Raw genomic sequence first — 14840 nt, forward strand, 5'->3', positions numbered from 1 at the left:
CCCATCCGGCGACACGCCCTGGGGAGTCATAGCATAACACTCAGGCAGGTTCAGGTTTCAGTCCGACACACAGAACCGTCCGGCGACACGCCCTGGGGGCGACACATGGGCGCGCTCAGGGCTCAGGTACAGGTCTCGCGAGATTAAGCGGTAGGTTTTGCACTTTTACATTTCCGGTTATATCTCAGAAACTAATCGATCTACGATGAAGCCATTTTACACGATCATGGCCGGCTTATTACCCAACAAGTCGATCGCATCTTCAACACTTAAAAGCTTAAGACGACGAAGATATAACCTGAAGTACACTAAATTTTCTAGGTGCAAAACCTACCGCTAAAACCCGCGAGCCCTGTACCATGCAATTGCACAAGGGCGCCGGGTGCAGTGTCTGTGTGTCCCTGACTGACCTGCAGCGGTGACGCTGTCACAGAAAGCACCTGTTCATTGCCCAATGCATCCAGCCCAGTTCCGGCCGGCCGAGTGCCCGCACATACGCAGCCAGTGTTACGGTCTGTGTTCGATCTATGTTACGGTCTGTGTTCAATCTATTTTACGCCCTGTGTAACGACCTGCGTTACGGCTTGTGTTACGGTCTGTGTAGTCGTCATTCGACCAGATCAGACGTCAAAGCGCCGCCGAATACTGAGCAGTGTATTCTACTCGTGTTAGTTTCTGTAAACGATACAATCAATTAACACACAACCACGGAAATCGTCCCGAATGGCCCTCAAAAGTTGGGCCTCACACTGCACGTGCACACAGCACCGGGTTACGCCCGTTAGCAGCCGTTCACATGGGTCAACACGCATCAATCGATAGGCCAGTCATCAATAATCAGGCGTGGTAAAGAAACAACATCCGGTGAAAATAAACGAGTACAATAGGTAATTCTTACCGGCCTTTGGCGCCTCCACGCCACTGACGGCGCTGACGCCGACTCCGGCGAAAACCGCGCTCCTGCGCCCTGGGCGGCGCACCGCGGCGTTCACGACGCCCCTCGGGTCGCGCTACGACGCTTCTCGTGCCGGCGTTACAACGCCCCTCGGGTCGGCGTTCACGACGCCCCTCGGGTCGGCGCTCACGACGCCTCCCGTACCGACGGCCTCGAGACACGACGCCTCACGAGGCGCTCACACGCCTCACTCCGGCGAACCCGGCGCACCTAACACAAACAGGGCAGCCTCTAAGTAACAAAACCGACAATGATCATCGACCAACGACATTCCAAGTTATTTCATATTTCATTTACGTTAAATTGCAGTATAATTCATTCATCATCATTTGACTTACACTGCGTCCGCGGTTCACACCTGCCACACACGACCGCTCACGGCGGAGACCGGCATCGGAAAGAACGCGCCTAGAGCGCGGCCCACCGCGCAGTTCACGTCACCGGCGAAATATTCCACTTTCGCGTCGCACAGTAACTAATCGAAAATAACAGTACGAATAAATGCATCACAAAATATTGTTATACTATATCCAGTGTGGCAACGCGAAGCATACATAAATTAAATCGCTAATTATATTTTGCAAAACAAAAACAAACTACTCGCAGCCCATCTCTATGATTAGAGTTGCCGCTTTTCAGCCGGAGGGGCACACACGGACTCCGGCTATCGAGCCGGCAATGCGTAAGCGGGCGGTCTTTACACTCCCCCTTCGGTCAGCCTAGACCTGACCGAACACCACACAGACCGCCCGGTCGATTCACACTGATCTTAAATACTAGCTCGCGCGATATTTCTCCGCACACACAAACGTCCCGCTAATCGGACAGTCAGTAGGAGTTTCAGTGGCTGTTTACTATTCTAATCTATTTCTAACACACCGATCACCCGAGCTACCTGCTCACTATAGTTCGGTAGAGAATAAAAATAAACTAACCTTCTCACTTTGTGTACTTACAACCTAAATTCTTGCACACCCTGTAACGCAAGTGTGCCACACCAGTCCCCACTCCACCTGAGTTACCACTCAAGGTCGGATTGCGCGCTGATCAAAATCAGTTTATGTATCGGTCTAATGTACGTTGAGGACCGGGTCTTAACCCTCACCTTCCTCACTAGTCCGTCCTCGCTTTCGAACACTTCCGTCACGCGGGCCATGCGCCACATGCCCCTGGGAGCGTCCTCGTCCGTCAGTAGCACTACATCACCTACGCTCAGGTTTCGAGACACCCTGTCCCACTTCTGCCTTTTCTGTAGAGTCAACAGGAATTCGCGCTTGAACCTGCCCCAGAACTGAGCCGCGAAGTACTGTGCTTGTCGCCAGCGGCGACGCGAGTAAGCGTCAGAGTCAGACGTCTCTACCGGCATCATCCGGCCTCCTCTCAGCAGAAGGAGGTGAGACGGAGTGATCGGCTCTACCTCACCCGAGCTGAGCGACACATACGTCAGCGGACGGCTATTCATGATCCCTTCTATCTCACAGAACACCGTACGTAGCGTCTCGTCATCTAACGTCTGAACGGGCATGCTACGCCAAATCTTTCGGAAAGTGCGGATCTGTCTCTCAATGAACCATCCAAAATGGGAAGCAGTAGGCGGGTTAAATGTCCAGTCTATCCCCTGTTTGAGAGCCTCCCGCTGCAAATCTACACGGTTTACGTCACGAAGAGCCTGCTTAAGCTCGTTATCAGCGCCCACTAAGTTCGTCCCCATGTCAGACACTACTTGCTCGATAGGGCCCCGGCGCGCAGCTATTCTGCGGATGCCGTTAATCATGGAATCCGTCCGTAACGAATCCAGTATCTCTACGTGAATCCCACGCGTGACCATACAAGTACACATTAGCCCGTACCGCAGTTTCTCCCCCCGTCCCGACTTCACCGAGATAGGACCGAACACATCTAGTCCCACTCTAGAGAAAGCGGGAGCGTTCGCGTCAGTGCGCGCCGGCGGCAAGTCTGCCATCAGCTGGCGCTGCGGTCGCGCGTTCGCCTTTCTACACACCACGCACGACCGCAGCATCTTTCTGATCTCGGGCCCGGCACCCAAAATCCAGAACCGCTCGCGCAGCTTCCAGAATGTGTGCTCTCTACCCTGGTGTCCGACCTTCTCGTGCGCCTCTCTCATCACCAGCCGCGACACATGGTGGCGTCTAGGCAATATCACGGGATGCTTGGATAGTCCGCGACAGAGCGCGATCGGCCCAGGCGCCCTCCGACTACCATCAACCCGTCCTGCATCATCGGGCGCAGCTTAGCTAGCGGACTGCGCCTGGTCACTTGGACCGCGCCGTCGCTAGTAGCACCGTTCGGACACTCGGCGAAACGTCTCTGGACATATCTCAAGACAGCACCCTCAGCCGTGCTCAACTCTGCTACAGTCAGCAAAGTTTCCCCACAGTAAGGACGGCTCCTCAGACCCTTGCGCCTGGATAGACACCATCGGCGATAATCGCCACTCCGGATGACCTCTGCAAACTTACGGTACCACGCCACGGAGCGTTTGAGCCGATAGTAGGACGAGAAGTACCGGAGAAGTCTCTCGACCGGAAGATCGGGTGCCGCGTCCACAGCGACCGCTGCCACTGGCGTTGATCGCTTCACCTCAGCTGCTGGTATGACAGCTGGAGCGGCCGGCTCCTCGGGCCACGCACCCGGCGGTCCCGTCAGAAACTCAGGTCCCGTGAGCCACGGACCTAAGTCGCCAGGGGCAGAGCCGCGAGAGCCCATGTCAGCTGGGTTCTTACCTGACGGCACGTAAGCCCAGTCAGACACCTGTGACCCGTCATGAATGTAGGACAGCCTGTTCGCTACATATGTTTTGAAACGCGTCGTGCGGTTCCGGACGCACCCGAGAACCACCATGCTGTCGGTCCACATACGAACATCGTCGAACTCGATATCCAGCTCCTTCTGCAGCAGCTTCCTGACTCTGACGGCCAACACTGCTGCGGCTAGCTCCAATCGCGGTATCGATACAAAACGCACCGGCTTAACCAGTGACCGACCCATCAAGAACACCACCGAGCACTGGATTTCTCCTCCCGGAGCACGCACCTCTCTCCTCAGATAGGCGACTGCAGAGTAGGCCAGCTCGCTGGCGTCTGCGAACACATGGAGCTGCGTGCTCACCGCCTCCCCCGGTGGGCCCACGATCGAGCGCGGCAGCTGAACACTGCCGATCTCAGCAGCCCTGGCCAGCCACTGCTGCCACTCTCTGGAAAGCTCCTCGGGGAGCGGCTCGTCCCACCCGCAGGGAATCACGCACAGTTTCTGCAACAGCAGACGACCAGTCAACACCACAGGTGCCACGATCCCCCGCGGATCGAAGACCGAGCCGACAGTCGACAGGAGACCTCGCCTCGTCACTGGCCGGTCTCCTCCACAGAACTGAAAAGTGAACACGTCACACTCCATATCCCACTTCATACCGAGGACACGCTCGGCGACCAGTTCATCTTTGTCTAAATCTAAACTCTTCACCTGTTTCCCCCGGTCCCCTACCGGGATCTGCTTCAGGAACTCGGGGCTGTTGCTCGTGAATTTCGTCATGTTAAACGACCCGTTCCTGCACAGTTCCTTTAGCCCATGAGCTAATTGAACTGCGCTCTGCACGGAATCTGTAGCGCATAGCGCATCGTCGACATAGGTGTTCCGGAGCAGAGCATCGGCGGCCTCAGGATATACATCGCGGCCTTCCTCCGCGCAGCAGCCCAGCGCGAGACTGGCCACGCTGCCGCTGGATACTGCTCCGAATACGTGCGATCTCATTCGGAATACCTGTACCTCGCCATCAGGATCGCCGTTCCGAAACCACAGAAACCTCAGCAGGTTTGAGTCGGCCTCGGGGACATGCACACGGTGATACATGGACTCCACATCACACGTGAACGCGACAGAACCCTCTCTGAATCGACACAAAACTCCGATCAGAGAGTTTGTGAGGATCGGTCCTGCTCTCAGAAGGTCGTTCAGACAGATGCCCTGGCTTTTAGCAGCGCAGTCGAACACGACACGCAGCTTACCTTTCCTTGGCTCGAGAACGCCGTGGTGAGGTAGGTACCACACCGCGTCTGCATCCATCTCTCCCTCTGGCACCGCCACTGCGTAGCCATCCTCGATCAACGACGTGATCACGCGGCGATACGCTGCGAAGTACGCGCTGTCTGACTTGAACCGCCTCCTGAGCGATTCGAGCCGCCTGCGCGCAGTCGGGAGACTGTCTGGAATTCGATCAAACGCTGCCTTAGGCAACGGGACCTCAAAATGACCATCCTTGTCACGCGTTACACTGGGGCGAACACTCGCCAGCCACTCTCTGTCCTCAACAGACATCCCCTGACTGTCATCCGACATACCTTGAAAGTCCTGCTCATACAGGTGTCTGTAGAAACAGCCCGACACATCAGACACGTCCTGCTGCGGAGGCGACTCACCGGAGCCCTGGACTCTGAGGAAGTTAACGGATAACCTCTCGTGTGCGCCACCTGACCCGGGGACCCGACCAATGACGTACCAGCCCAAGGCGGTACGGACCGCACACAGTCCAGCCTCACCCTTCGGCGGGGGTCGCACCTCTTCCGCCACAATTAGCTCCGCACAGTCCGAGCCCAGGAGAAGCTCCACCGGCGCGTCAGCCTGCACGGCGTCGATCCCCTGCAAGTGAGGAGCGGCGGCCACCTCACTTCGCTGGCACCTGTCATCGAGGGTGACAGGCAGCGTGCCGATCGTAAGGAGGGGCGGAACACGGTGATACGGACCACCCTCCATTCCCCGCACCTCAACATCGGGAACCAGTGACGTCACCATTGTTCTCCTGCTACTGCCCACAGTGTCTATATCCACAGAGGTCCTCTCCGCTCTGGCCCCTATACAACTAGCCAGTCGCTCGGTCAGGAAACTTCCGGACGAGCCGGGATCGAGAAGCGCGTTAGTCACCACGGGTTTACCAGACGGACCTCGGATACACACCGCGACCACAGGCAGCGCCGTTCGGCACGCACCCGACATGCCCAGGCTCGCGCTGATCACAGCGCCGCTGTACCCGTCACGCGACGCGGGCTGGTCGGCACCCCTAGAGGGCGCCACTGCCTCGCCGCCGGGCGGCATCACCGACATCGCGCCGACCGGACCGGCCGCGACTCGTCCTCCGAGAGGTGCGCCGGCAGCTCCGCCGTCACCGACCGGAGTCCCTCGGCCACGCTGCGCCCCCGGCGCGAAGCGCGTCGGCTGCTCACCCTGGAACACGGCCTGAACATTAGCCGACCCGGACGGGGCCGGACCACCATGGAACACCGAGAGGTGGGGCCCAGCACATACCCTGCAGCGCTGCGGTTTCCTACAGAGTCGCGCCTGGTGCCCTCTCCTCGCACACGCGAAGCACAGCCTGTGCTGCATCAGGAGGCCGCGCCGTTCCCTCCACGGCCGCGACCCCAGCGCCCGGCAGTCAGCCACACCGTGAGAGCCCCCACAGAAGACGCAGCTGGCAAGCTCCGACCCAGACGTCACCTGAGTCACGTTCACGGCGTGCCTGCGTGGGGCGCCGGAGCTGTCTGTCCGGTAGTTCGACTCTGCTGGTCGAAACCCGAAGAATGGATTCTTTCTCACGCGCACCTCGGCAGTCAGGAACCCCACCACATCGGAGAACCTAGCCATGCGCCGCTCGGTCTGGCCCAGTCTATCGACCTCCCTCAACCAACGGTCCTGCAGGTAAGGAGGGAGCTTCGAGATTATCAAACGGAGGGTCGACGGGTGCTCAAAATCACTCATCGCGACGCCGGACATGGCGTTCAAGACTTCCGTGAGGAACAAAGCGAACCTGTCTAGGGCCTCGACATCACCAGGCGGGACACGACCCCATGCCCTCACTTTCTCCACATAGGAGTCGATTAGCCTTAGCGGGCTCCCATACCGTTCCTCCAGGAGCTGCTTGGCACGCTCGTACCCCTGCCCACCCAGGTGGAGGCAGCTTTTCACGAGCTGATTCGCTTTTCCTCGTGTGAATTGCTCTAGATAAAACAAGAGCTCACTCCTGTCGTCGGACCTACTCTCAATACGTGACTCAAACGCACTTAGAAAAAGTCTGAACTCTTCCACGTCCCCTGAAAACGGCTTGATTTCGGTGGGCGGTAAAAGTGACTTCCTTAACTGCACAGCCAGTGCACCCTCTACAGGACTGACATCCTGGCCGGCAGCACGCCCCTGATCCCCTGATCCTATCTGAAACTGAGTGAAATCCTCCCCGTGGTGTCCCATATCGGCTAATTTAAGTTCTATGTCAATCTGTTCCGCACGAGACCGCAGCGACAACTCGGCCTGCTCCGCCTTCGCCTTTACGCTCAACCTCTCCTGCTCAATCTGGTGTCTCTCCTTCATTAATCTCAAACGTGCCACGAGCACCTGCGGATCCTGCAGCGTCCTATCACTACCTGTCCCTGATTCTAAAGGCTCGGCACCCTGAACTGACTCAGCCACTGAAATCTCCATCGCTGACCAAAGCCTATCCACTAGCTCTACTTTCTTTCCAGTTACCTCTAACCCCCTCGCCTCTAACTCTGACTGCAATTCTACGAGTTTCAACTGATACAATTCCTCTTTGGTTGGGGCCATGACAAACAAAAATAAGCAATACAATACAAGAATCAAGTACAAAGGTTAACAAAAAACAGCAAAATGCCTACCCACAAGAGCCTCCGATAAGTAAACACAAGCACATCAAAATATCACACATTACATGACACATTTAAATGACTAGCCACAATCTTGCATTATATCCCCCCTTAACTGAAACCCCATGATGATAGACGCGCAGCTTCAATCAAGTTCAACGGGCACACCGCTCAAAGTCAAAGCCGATAGGGCACACAGCCCTTGAGGTTGAGTCTGATCTGATGGCTAAGTGCCAAACCTGGTTTATCACTGACCAGAGATCCTCGAGGCTCGATGTGCAGGAGAAGATGCACTGCAGGCAGTCACACTGACCGCCTCCCCCGTCCACACAGGGGCTGCAGCACGCCGTCGCAGGCTCAGGAAGCTGGGCCGCCTCGTGCCGAAGACGAGGCTGTCACATGCAGAGGTGGCCTCCAAGGCGAAGGCCGAAACTGTAGTCGTCATTCGACCAGATCAGACGTCAAAGCGCCGCCGAATACTGAGCAGTGTATTCTACTCGTGTTAGTTTCTGTAAACGATACAATCAATTAACACACAACCACGGAAATCGTCCCGAATGGCCCTCAAAAGTTGGGCCTCACACTGCACGTGCACACAGCACCGGGTTACGCCCGTTAGCAGCCGTTCACATGGGTCAACACGCATCAATCGATAGGCCAGTCATCAATAATCAGGCGTGGTAAAGAAACAACATCCGGTGAAAATAAACGAGTACAATAGGTAATTCTTACCGGCCTTTGGCGCCTCCACGCCACTGACGGCGCTGACGCCGACTCCGGCGAAAACCGCGCTCCTGCGCCCTGGGCGGCGCACCGCGGCGTTCACGACGCCCCTCGGGTCGCGCTACGACGCTTCTCGTGCCGGCGTTACAACGCCCCTCGGGTCGGCGTTCACGACGCCCCTCGGGTCGGCGCTCACGACGCCTCCCGTACCGACGGCCTCGAGACACGACGCCTCACGAGGCGCTCACACGCCTCACTCCGGCGAACCCGGCGCACCTAACACAAACAGGGCAGCCTCTAAGTAACAAAACCGACAATGATCATCGACCAACGACATTCCAAGTTATTTCATATTTCATTTACGTTAAATTGCAGTATAATTCATTCATCATCATTTGACTTACACTGCGTCCGCGGTTCACACCTGCCACACACGACCGCTCACGGCGGAGACCGGCATCGGAAAGAACGCGCCTAGAGCGCGGCCCACCGCGCAGTTCACGTCACCGGCGAAATATTCCACTTTCGCGTCGCACAGTAACTAATCGAAAATAACAGTACGAATAAATGCATCACAAAATATTGTTATACTATATCCAGTGTGGCAACGCGAAGCATACATAAATTAAATCGCTAATTATATTTTGCAAAACAAAAACAAACTACTCGCAGCCCATCTCTATGATTAGAGTTGCCGCTTTTCAGCCGGAGGGGCACACACGGACTCCGGCTATCGAGCCGGCAATGCGTAAGCGGGCGGTCTTTACAGTCTGTGTTACATACCCTGTTCTGGGCGGTCTCCACCTTGACCCTCTTAGCGTCCCAGAGTCGGTACTGGTAGACGTGCGCGTTCTCTGCCGAGACGTCCCACAGGTGAACGAGCAGGTACTGTAGGCCGACCAGCGTCTCAGCTGGCACCTGAGAAGGTCAGGAGAGGGTAGGGGAGGTCAGTGGTGTACTGGTGTCTGACATAGACCAGCGGACAGGGGGAGGGGAGAGGGAGAGGAGTCTGGTGGCGCAGAAGGACCGTTCCGCGCTTGAAAGTGGACATATCTGAGGACCGTTCCGCGCGCGCTGACACTGCCTCTAGAACCGTTCTGCGAGCAGTCAGACATGCAGACCGGATTGATGTTTTGAAACTTTGACATAATAAACTTTAATTAATTCGACACAGGTACTCTTACCGCATGTGTTTTTTTTATATCGCGGACAAAAAAGTGGGGATTGTTAGGGTTAACCCGCGCCCCGTAGGGGGGGGGGCCGAAACGGCCCCCCCTGTCCTTTTCGGTCGATATCTCCTAAACGGCTGGAGATATCGCCACCAAACTTTCAGGACCCCTCCGGGCATCAATTTTACACATTGTGACCAAAATTTTTTCTAGAGGCTATGATAGGTTGGCCACAAATGACGTCAGAGTGACGTCATGTTCTGTCATTTTCGACCGAAAAAAGACCTTCGCGAGAAGACCTGTCAGGACTACAGCTTTGAAGATATAGAAAAATGATCAAGACATAAAAGGTGTAGAATTGACAGGGCTACAAAACTGCTATCTCGAATTTTTGAAATTTTTGAGTTTTGACCCCCAAAAATCAAAAAAGCATTTTTTTGGATACATTCGCCAAAAAATCCAAAAAGTTTTTGAGTTTCGAAAAAAACGGAATATATGTGATAGTGCCTACCATCTTCTATCTACATACCAAATTTCAGATCGATACCTCGTTTTTTGGCCAAGTTATAGCGAAAAAACTGTTCAAAAATGATGACGTCAAATTTTCAAACTCAATTTTTGGCAATTCTAGAACTTGTAGAGCAAAACGAAGACCACCATTAGACTCCCCGTGACGAGCTGCATCGAATCGATACCCATTTTATGCAAAAATATCAACTTTGAAATTTGACCTAATTTGACCTGACCTTGACCTGACCTTCACAAAAACGTGACCTAGGCTGGCCCCAAAGGCTGCCTAACCCACATAATCGCATTTGTCATGTAAAATGGACCATAAAACATGTATCACACGACACATTCATATTGTGACCCCCGGTGACCTGACCTCGCTGTGACCTGACCTGGTATCAGTGACCTCAGATAGCAAAGTATGTGTTTGACGAACAATGTACCATCGATGGTTTTCAATAAATTACCAATTTACTCGCTTTCACAGCACATTTCTTGAATTGCCTGTGAACGGTGAAAATCTGACCTTTGACCCGACCTGTGACGTCATCGGTTTGACCTAGGTCAATGAAATTTGGTCACAAGGTAGTTCCCGGGTGGGGCTATCGAACGCCGTTTGAATTTTGAAAATCAGCCGGTAACTTTCCGAGATCTTAGGGGGGGCCGAAACGCCCCCCCCCCCTACGGGTGGTAGGGTCCGCCGGTAGCCCTACGGGGCGCGGGTTAAGCAGGGAGTCACCGATGTTAGATCCCTCTCTGGGTCCTTTCATAGGTCACGGTCCTGACCCGAGATAGCTGAGCTGTGTCGCAGCCCTGACCTCAGGGCTCAGACAGCTGAGCTGTGCACGCCGTCGGCTCGGCCGTCAGTCGCCACAGCCGCTGACGCCAGTGTCCAAACAGCTCCAAACAATATCCGGCCCTGTATAGCAGGATAAGCCATCAGAGGCGGGAGTGATCAATGGAGGGACGCGAAACACTAACGCCAAGGGGATGACAACTGCTGAGGAATAAAGAAACTACATGCAGGTACACTGGGAACACGTCATGCTGGAGTTGACGTGTTCCCAGCCCATCCTGTACCATGCAGCCCGTTCCGGTGATCACTCCCGCAGGGCCGGATATTGTTGGGAGCTGTTTGGACACTGGCGTCAGCGGCTGTGGCGACTGACGGCCGAGCCGATGGCGTGCACAGCTCAGCTGTCTGAGGTCAGGGCTGCGACACAGCTCAGCTATCTCGGGTCAGGACCGTGACCCCCTATGAAAAGACCCAGAGAGGGATCTAACATCGGTGAGTCCCTGCTTAACCCTAACAATCCCTACTTTTTTCTCCGCGCTATAAAAAAAACACATGCGAGTTATAAAAAACACATCCCTATCAACCAGTCCCAAACAGTGTACCAAATTTGAGCGCAATCGGCGTGGCAGTTCAGGGTTCAAGATATATGAGCAACCCAAAATCGCTACTGCAGCAGAATAACGAACACTCTTGGCCCTTCACGTCGCACGTGTCACGACGCTCACCATGATACATCAGTTGTAGTCAATAACTCACCAAGATACATCAGTTGTAGTCAATAACGAGATGGAAGGGATAGGATTACGCGCAACAAAGAGTAACGCAGGTCAATCAGCCCAGCGGTTGCTGACTTACAAGCCTATTAAAAACGTTACAGGAATACGCTTCGCTAGCTCAAACGTAATAGAGTAGAATCATTACATATATGCAATTGCTACTATTTCCTGGTTTTCTTTATAGGCCAAGACTTGGTAACTGATAACTCTGCTGCCCTGTAATGGGTCCGGCCCGCTGTGGCGAGTGAAGACACTCGCTCTGACTGACTGGACCGCCAGCCGAGACGCTGCTGACTCTGGTGGTGAATGGTGAGCGGAAGAGGAGAAAGTTTACGCCAAAGCTGAAGCAACTCTACATTGCCGTACAGCTAATACGCTTTTCACCTGTTGGCCAGTAGAGGAACTAACAGTTACTACAACTGACCGTCAGAAGCACCCAACACACACCGTGCCGCTCCCAGTAACATACCAGGATGTAGACCCCAGTCGGGCAGCGCTCCGGCGTCCGGCAGCCGCAGCTGGTCCAGCAGTGACAGCAGCCGGCCGGCGCTGCCCTCCGGCGCCGTCCGACAGGCGTTCACGGCCACCACCCTGACGGACAGACGTTACACGGTCAACAGAGAGCCGACACTCGGTCAGCGGACAGTGGCGTTGGGTCACCGGATGGCAGAGCATCGCCGCAGCACACAGACCAGACAGGACTGTGCCGACAACGCAACCCCGTTGGAGTAACATGACCCTAATAAATGCACCGAATATGCTCTGGTCTATCTCCATTATTTATAATAATAAAAAATGAAAGAACAACTGAGATGAGGGAAAGGAGTGAGGCGTCTGTTAGGGTCCCCGTGCAATACGCCCGGTGCGGTGACTGACCTCATCGCCGCTAGCTGGAGAGCTGGTTCACCCGGCTGACGACCTTCTGTACCTCCTCGGCGGAGAGCGGGTGGCCGTTGGTGGTCCACCGCAGCCCGTCCCGGTAGCCGGCCGCCCCATCCGGCGACACGCCCTGGGGAGTCATAGCATAACACTCAGGCAGGTTCAGGTTTCAGTCCGACACACAGAACCGTCCGGCGACACGCCCTGGGGGCGACACATGGGCGCGCTCAGGGCTCAGGTACAGGTCTCGCGAGATTAAGCGGTAGGTTTTGCACTTTTACATTTCCGGTTATATCTCAGAAACTAATCGATCTACGATGAAGCCATTTTACACGATCATGGCCGGCTTGTTACCCAACAAGTCGATCGCATCTTCAACACTTAAAAGCTTAAGACGACGAAGATATAGCCTGAAGTACACTAAATTTTCTAGGTGCAAAACCTAACGCTAAAACCCGCGAGCCCTGTACCATGCACAAGGGCGCCGGGTGCAGTGTCTGTGTGTCCCTGACTGACCTGCAGCGGTGACGCTGTCACAGAAAGCACCTGTTCATTGCCCAATGGATCCAGCCCAGTTCCGGCCGGCCGAGTGCCCGCACGTACGCAGCCAGTGTTACAGTCTGTGTTCGATCTATGTTACGGTCTGTGTTCAATCTATTTTACGCCCTGTGTAACGACCTGCGTTACGGCTTGTGTTACGGTCTGTGTTACATACCCTGTTCTGGGCGGTCTCCACCTTGACCCTCTTAGCGTCCCAGAGTCGGTAATGGTAGACGTGCGCGTTCTCTGCCGAGACGTCCCGCAGGTGAACGAGCAGGTTCTGTAGGCCGACCAGCGTCTCAGCTGGCACCTGAGAAGGTCAGGGGAGGGTAGGGGAGGTCAGTGGTATACTGGTGTCTGACATAGACCAGCGGACAGGGGGGAGGGGAGAGGGAGAGGAGTCTGGTGGCGCAGTAGGACCGTTCCGCGCTTGAAAGTGGACACATCTGAGGACCGTTCCGCGCGCGCTGACACTGCCTCTAGAACCGTTCTGCGAGCAGTCAGACATGCAGACCGGATTGATGTTTTGAAACTTTGACATAATAAACTTTAATTAATTCGACACAGGTAGCCTAACCGCATGTGTTTTTTATATCGCGGACAAAAAAGTGGGGATTGTTAGGGTTAAGCAGGGAGTCACCGATGTTAGATCCCTCTCTGGGTCCTTTCATAGGTCACGGTCCTGACCCGAGATAGCTGAGCTGTGTCGCAGCCCTGACCTCAGGGCTCAGACAGCTGAGCTGTGCACGCCGTCGGCACGGCCGTCAGTCGCCACAGCCGCTGACGCCAGTGTCCAAACAGCTCCAAACAATATCCGGCCCTGTATAGCAGGATAAGCCATCAGAGGCGGGAGTGATCAATGGAGGGACGCGAAACACTAACGCCAAGGGGATGACAACTGCTGAGGAATAAAGAAACTACATGCAGGTACACTGGGAACACGCCATGCTAGAGTTGACGTGTTCCCAGCCCGTCCTGTACCATGCAGCCCGTTCCGGTGATCACTCCCGCAGGGCCGGATATTGTTGGGAGCTGTTTGGACACTGGCGTCAGCGGCTGTGGCGACTGACGGCCGAGCCGACGGCGTGCACAGATCAGCTGTCTGAGGTCAGGGCTGCGACACAGCTCAGCTATCTCGGGTCAGGACCGTGACCCCCTATGAAATGACCCAGAGAGGGATCTAACATCGGTGAGTCCCTGCTTAACCCTAACAATCCCTACTTTTTTCTCCGCGCTATAAAAAATCACATGCGAGTTATAAAAAACACATCCCTATCAACCAGTCCCAAACAGTGTACCAAATTTGAGCGCAATCGGCGTGGCAGTTCAGGGTTCAAGATATATGAGCAACCCAAAATCGCTACTGCAGAAGAATAACGAACACTCTTGGCCCTTCACGTCGCACGTGTCACGACGCTCACCATGATACATCAGTTGTAGTCAATAACTCACCAAGATACATCAGTTGTAGTCAATAACGAGATGGAAGGGATAGGATTACGTGCAACAAAGAGTAACGCAGGTCAATCAGCCCAGCGGTTGCTGACTTACAAGCCTATTAAAAACGTTACAGGAATACGCTTCGCTAGCTCAAACGTAATAGAGTAGAATCATTACATATATGCAATTGCTACTATTTCCTGGTTTTCTTTATAGGCCAAGGCTTGGTAACTGATAACTCTGCTGCCCTGTAATGGGTCCGGCCCTCTGTGGCGAGTGAAGACACTCGCTCTGACTGACTGGACCGCCAGCCGAGACGCTGCTGACTCTGGTGGTGAATGGTGAGCGGAAGAGGAGAAAGTTTACGCCAAAGCTGAAGCAACTCTA

At 54.7% G+C, this 14840-nt stretch overlaps 2 protein-coding genes across 2 annotated transcripts; both read right to left on the bottom strand.

The window, feature by feature from the left end:
• Positions 1 to 639: 639 nt before the first annotated feature.
• LOC122375924 lies at positions 640 to 3190 on the bottom strand. Its single transcript, XM_043355507.1, has 2 exons — positions 1294 to 3190; positions 640 to 1165 (listed from the first exon to the last, which is right to left on the bottom strand). Exon 1 carries the CDS (start codon positions 3078 to 3080, stop codon positions 1974 to 1976), a length of 1107 nt encoding a protein of 368 aa, XP_043211442.1. The 5' UTR covers positions 3081 to 3190; the 3' UTR covers positions 640 to 1165; positions 1294 to 1973.
• LOC122375923 lies at positions 640 to 9102 on the bottom strand. The gene is made up of 2 exons (XM_043355505.1): positions 8748 to 9102; positions 640 to 8619 (listed from the first exon to the last, which is right to left on the bottom strand). Exon 2 carries the CDS (start codon positions 7559 to 7561, stop codon positions 3116 to 3118), a length of 4446 nt encoding a protein of 1481 aa, XP_043211440.1. The 5' UTR covers positions 7562 to 8619; positions 8748 to 9102; the 3' UTR covers positions 640 to 3115.
• Positions 9103 to 14840: the final 5738 nt, after the last annotated feature.

The sequence above is a fragment of the Amphibalanus amphitrite genome, unplaced genomic scaffold (genome assembly GCF_019059575.1).
Source record: "Amphibalanus amphitrite isolate SeventyFive unplaced genomic scaffold, NRLGWU_Aamphi_draft 001959F_arrow, whole genome shotgun sequence".
Classification (NCBI taxonomy): domain Eukaryota; kingdom Metazoa; phylum Arthropoda; class Thecostraca; order Balanomorpha; family Balanidae; genus Amphibalanus; species Amphibalanus amphitrite.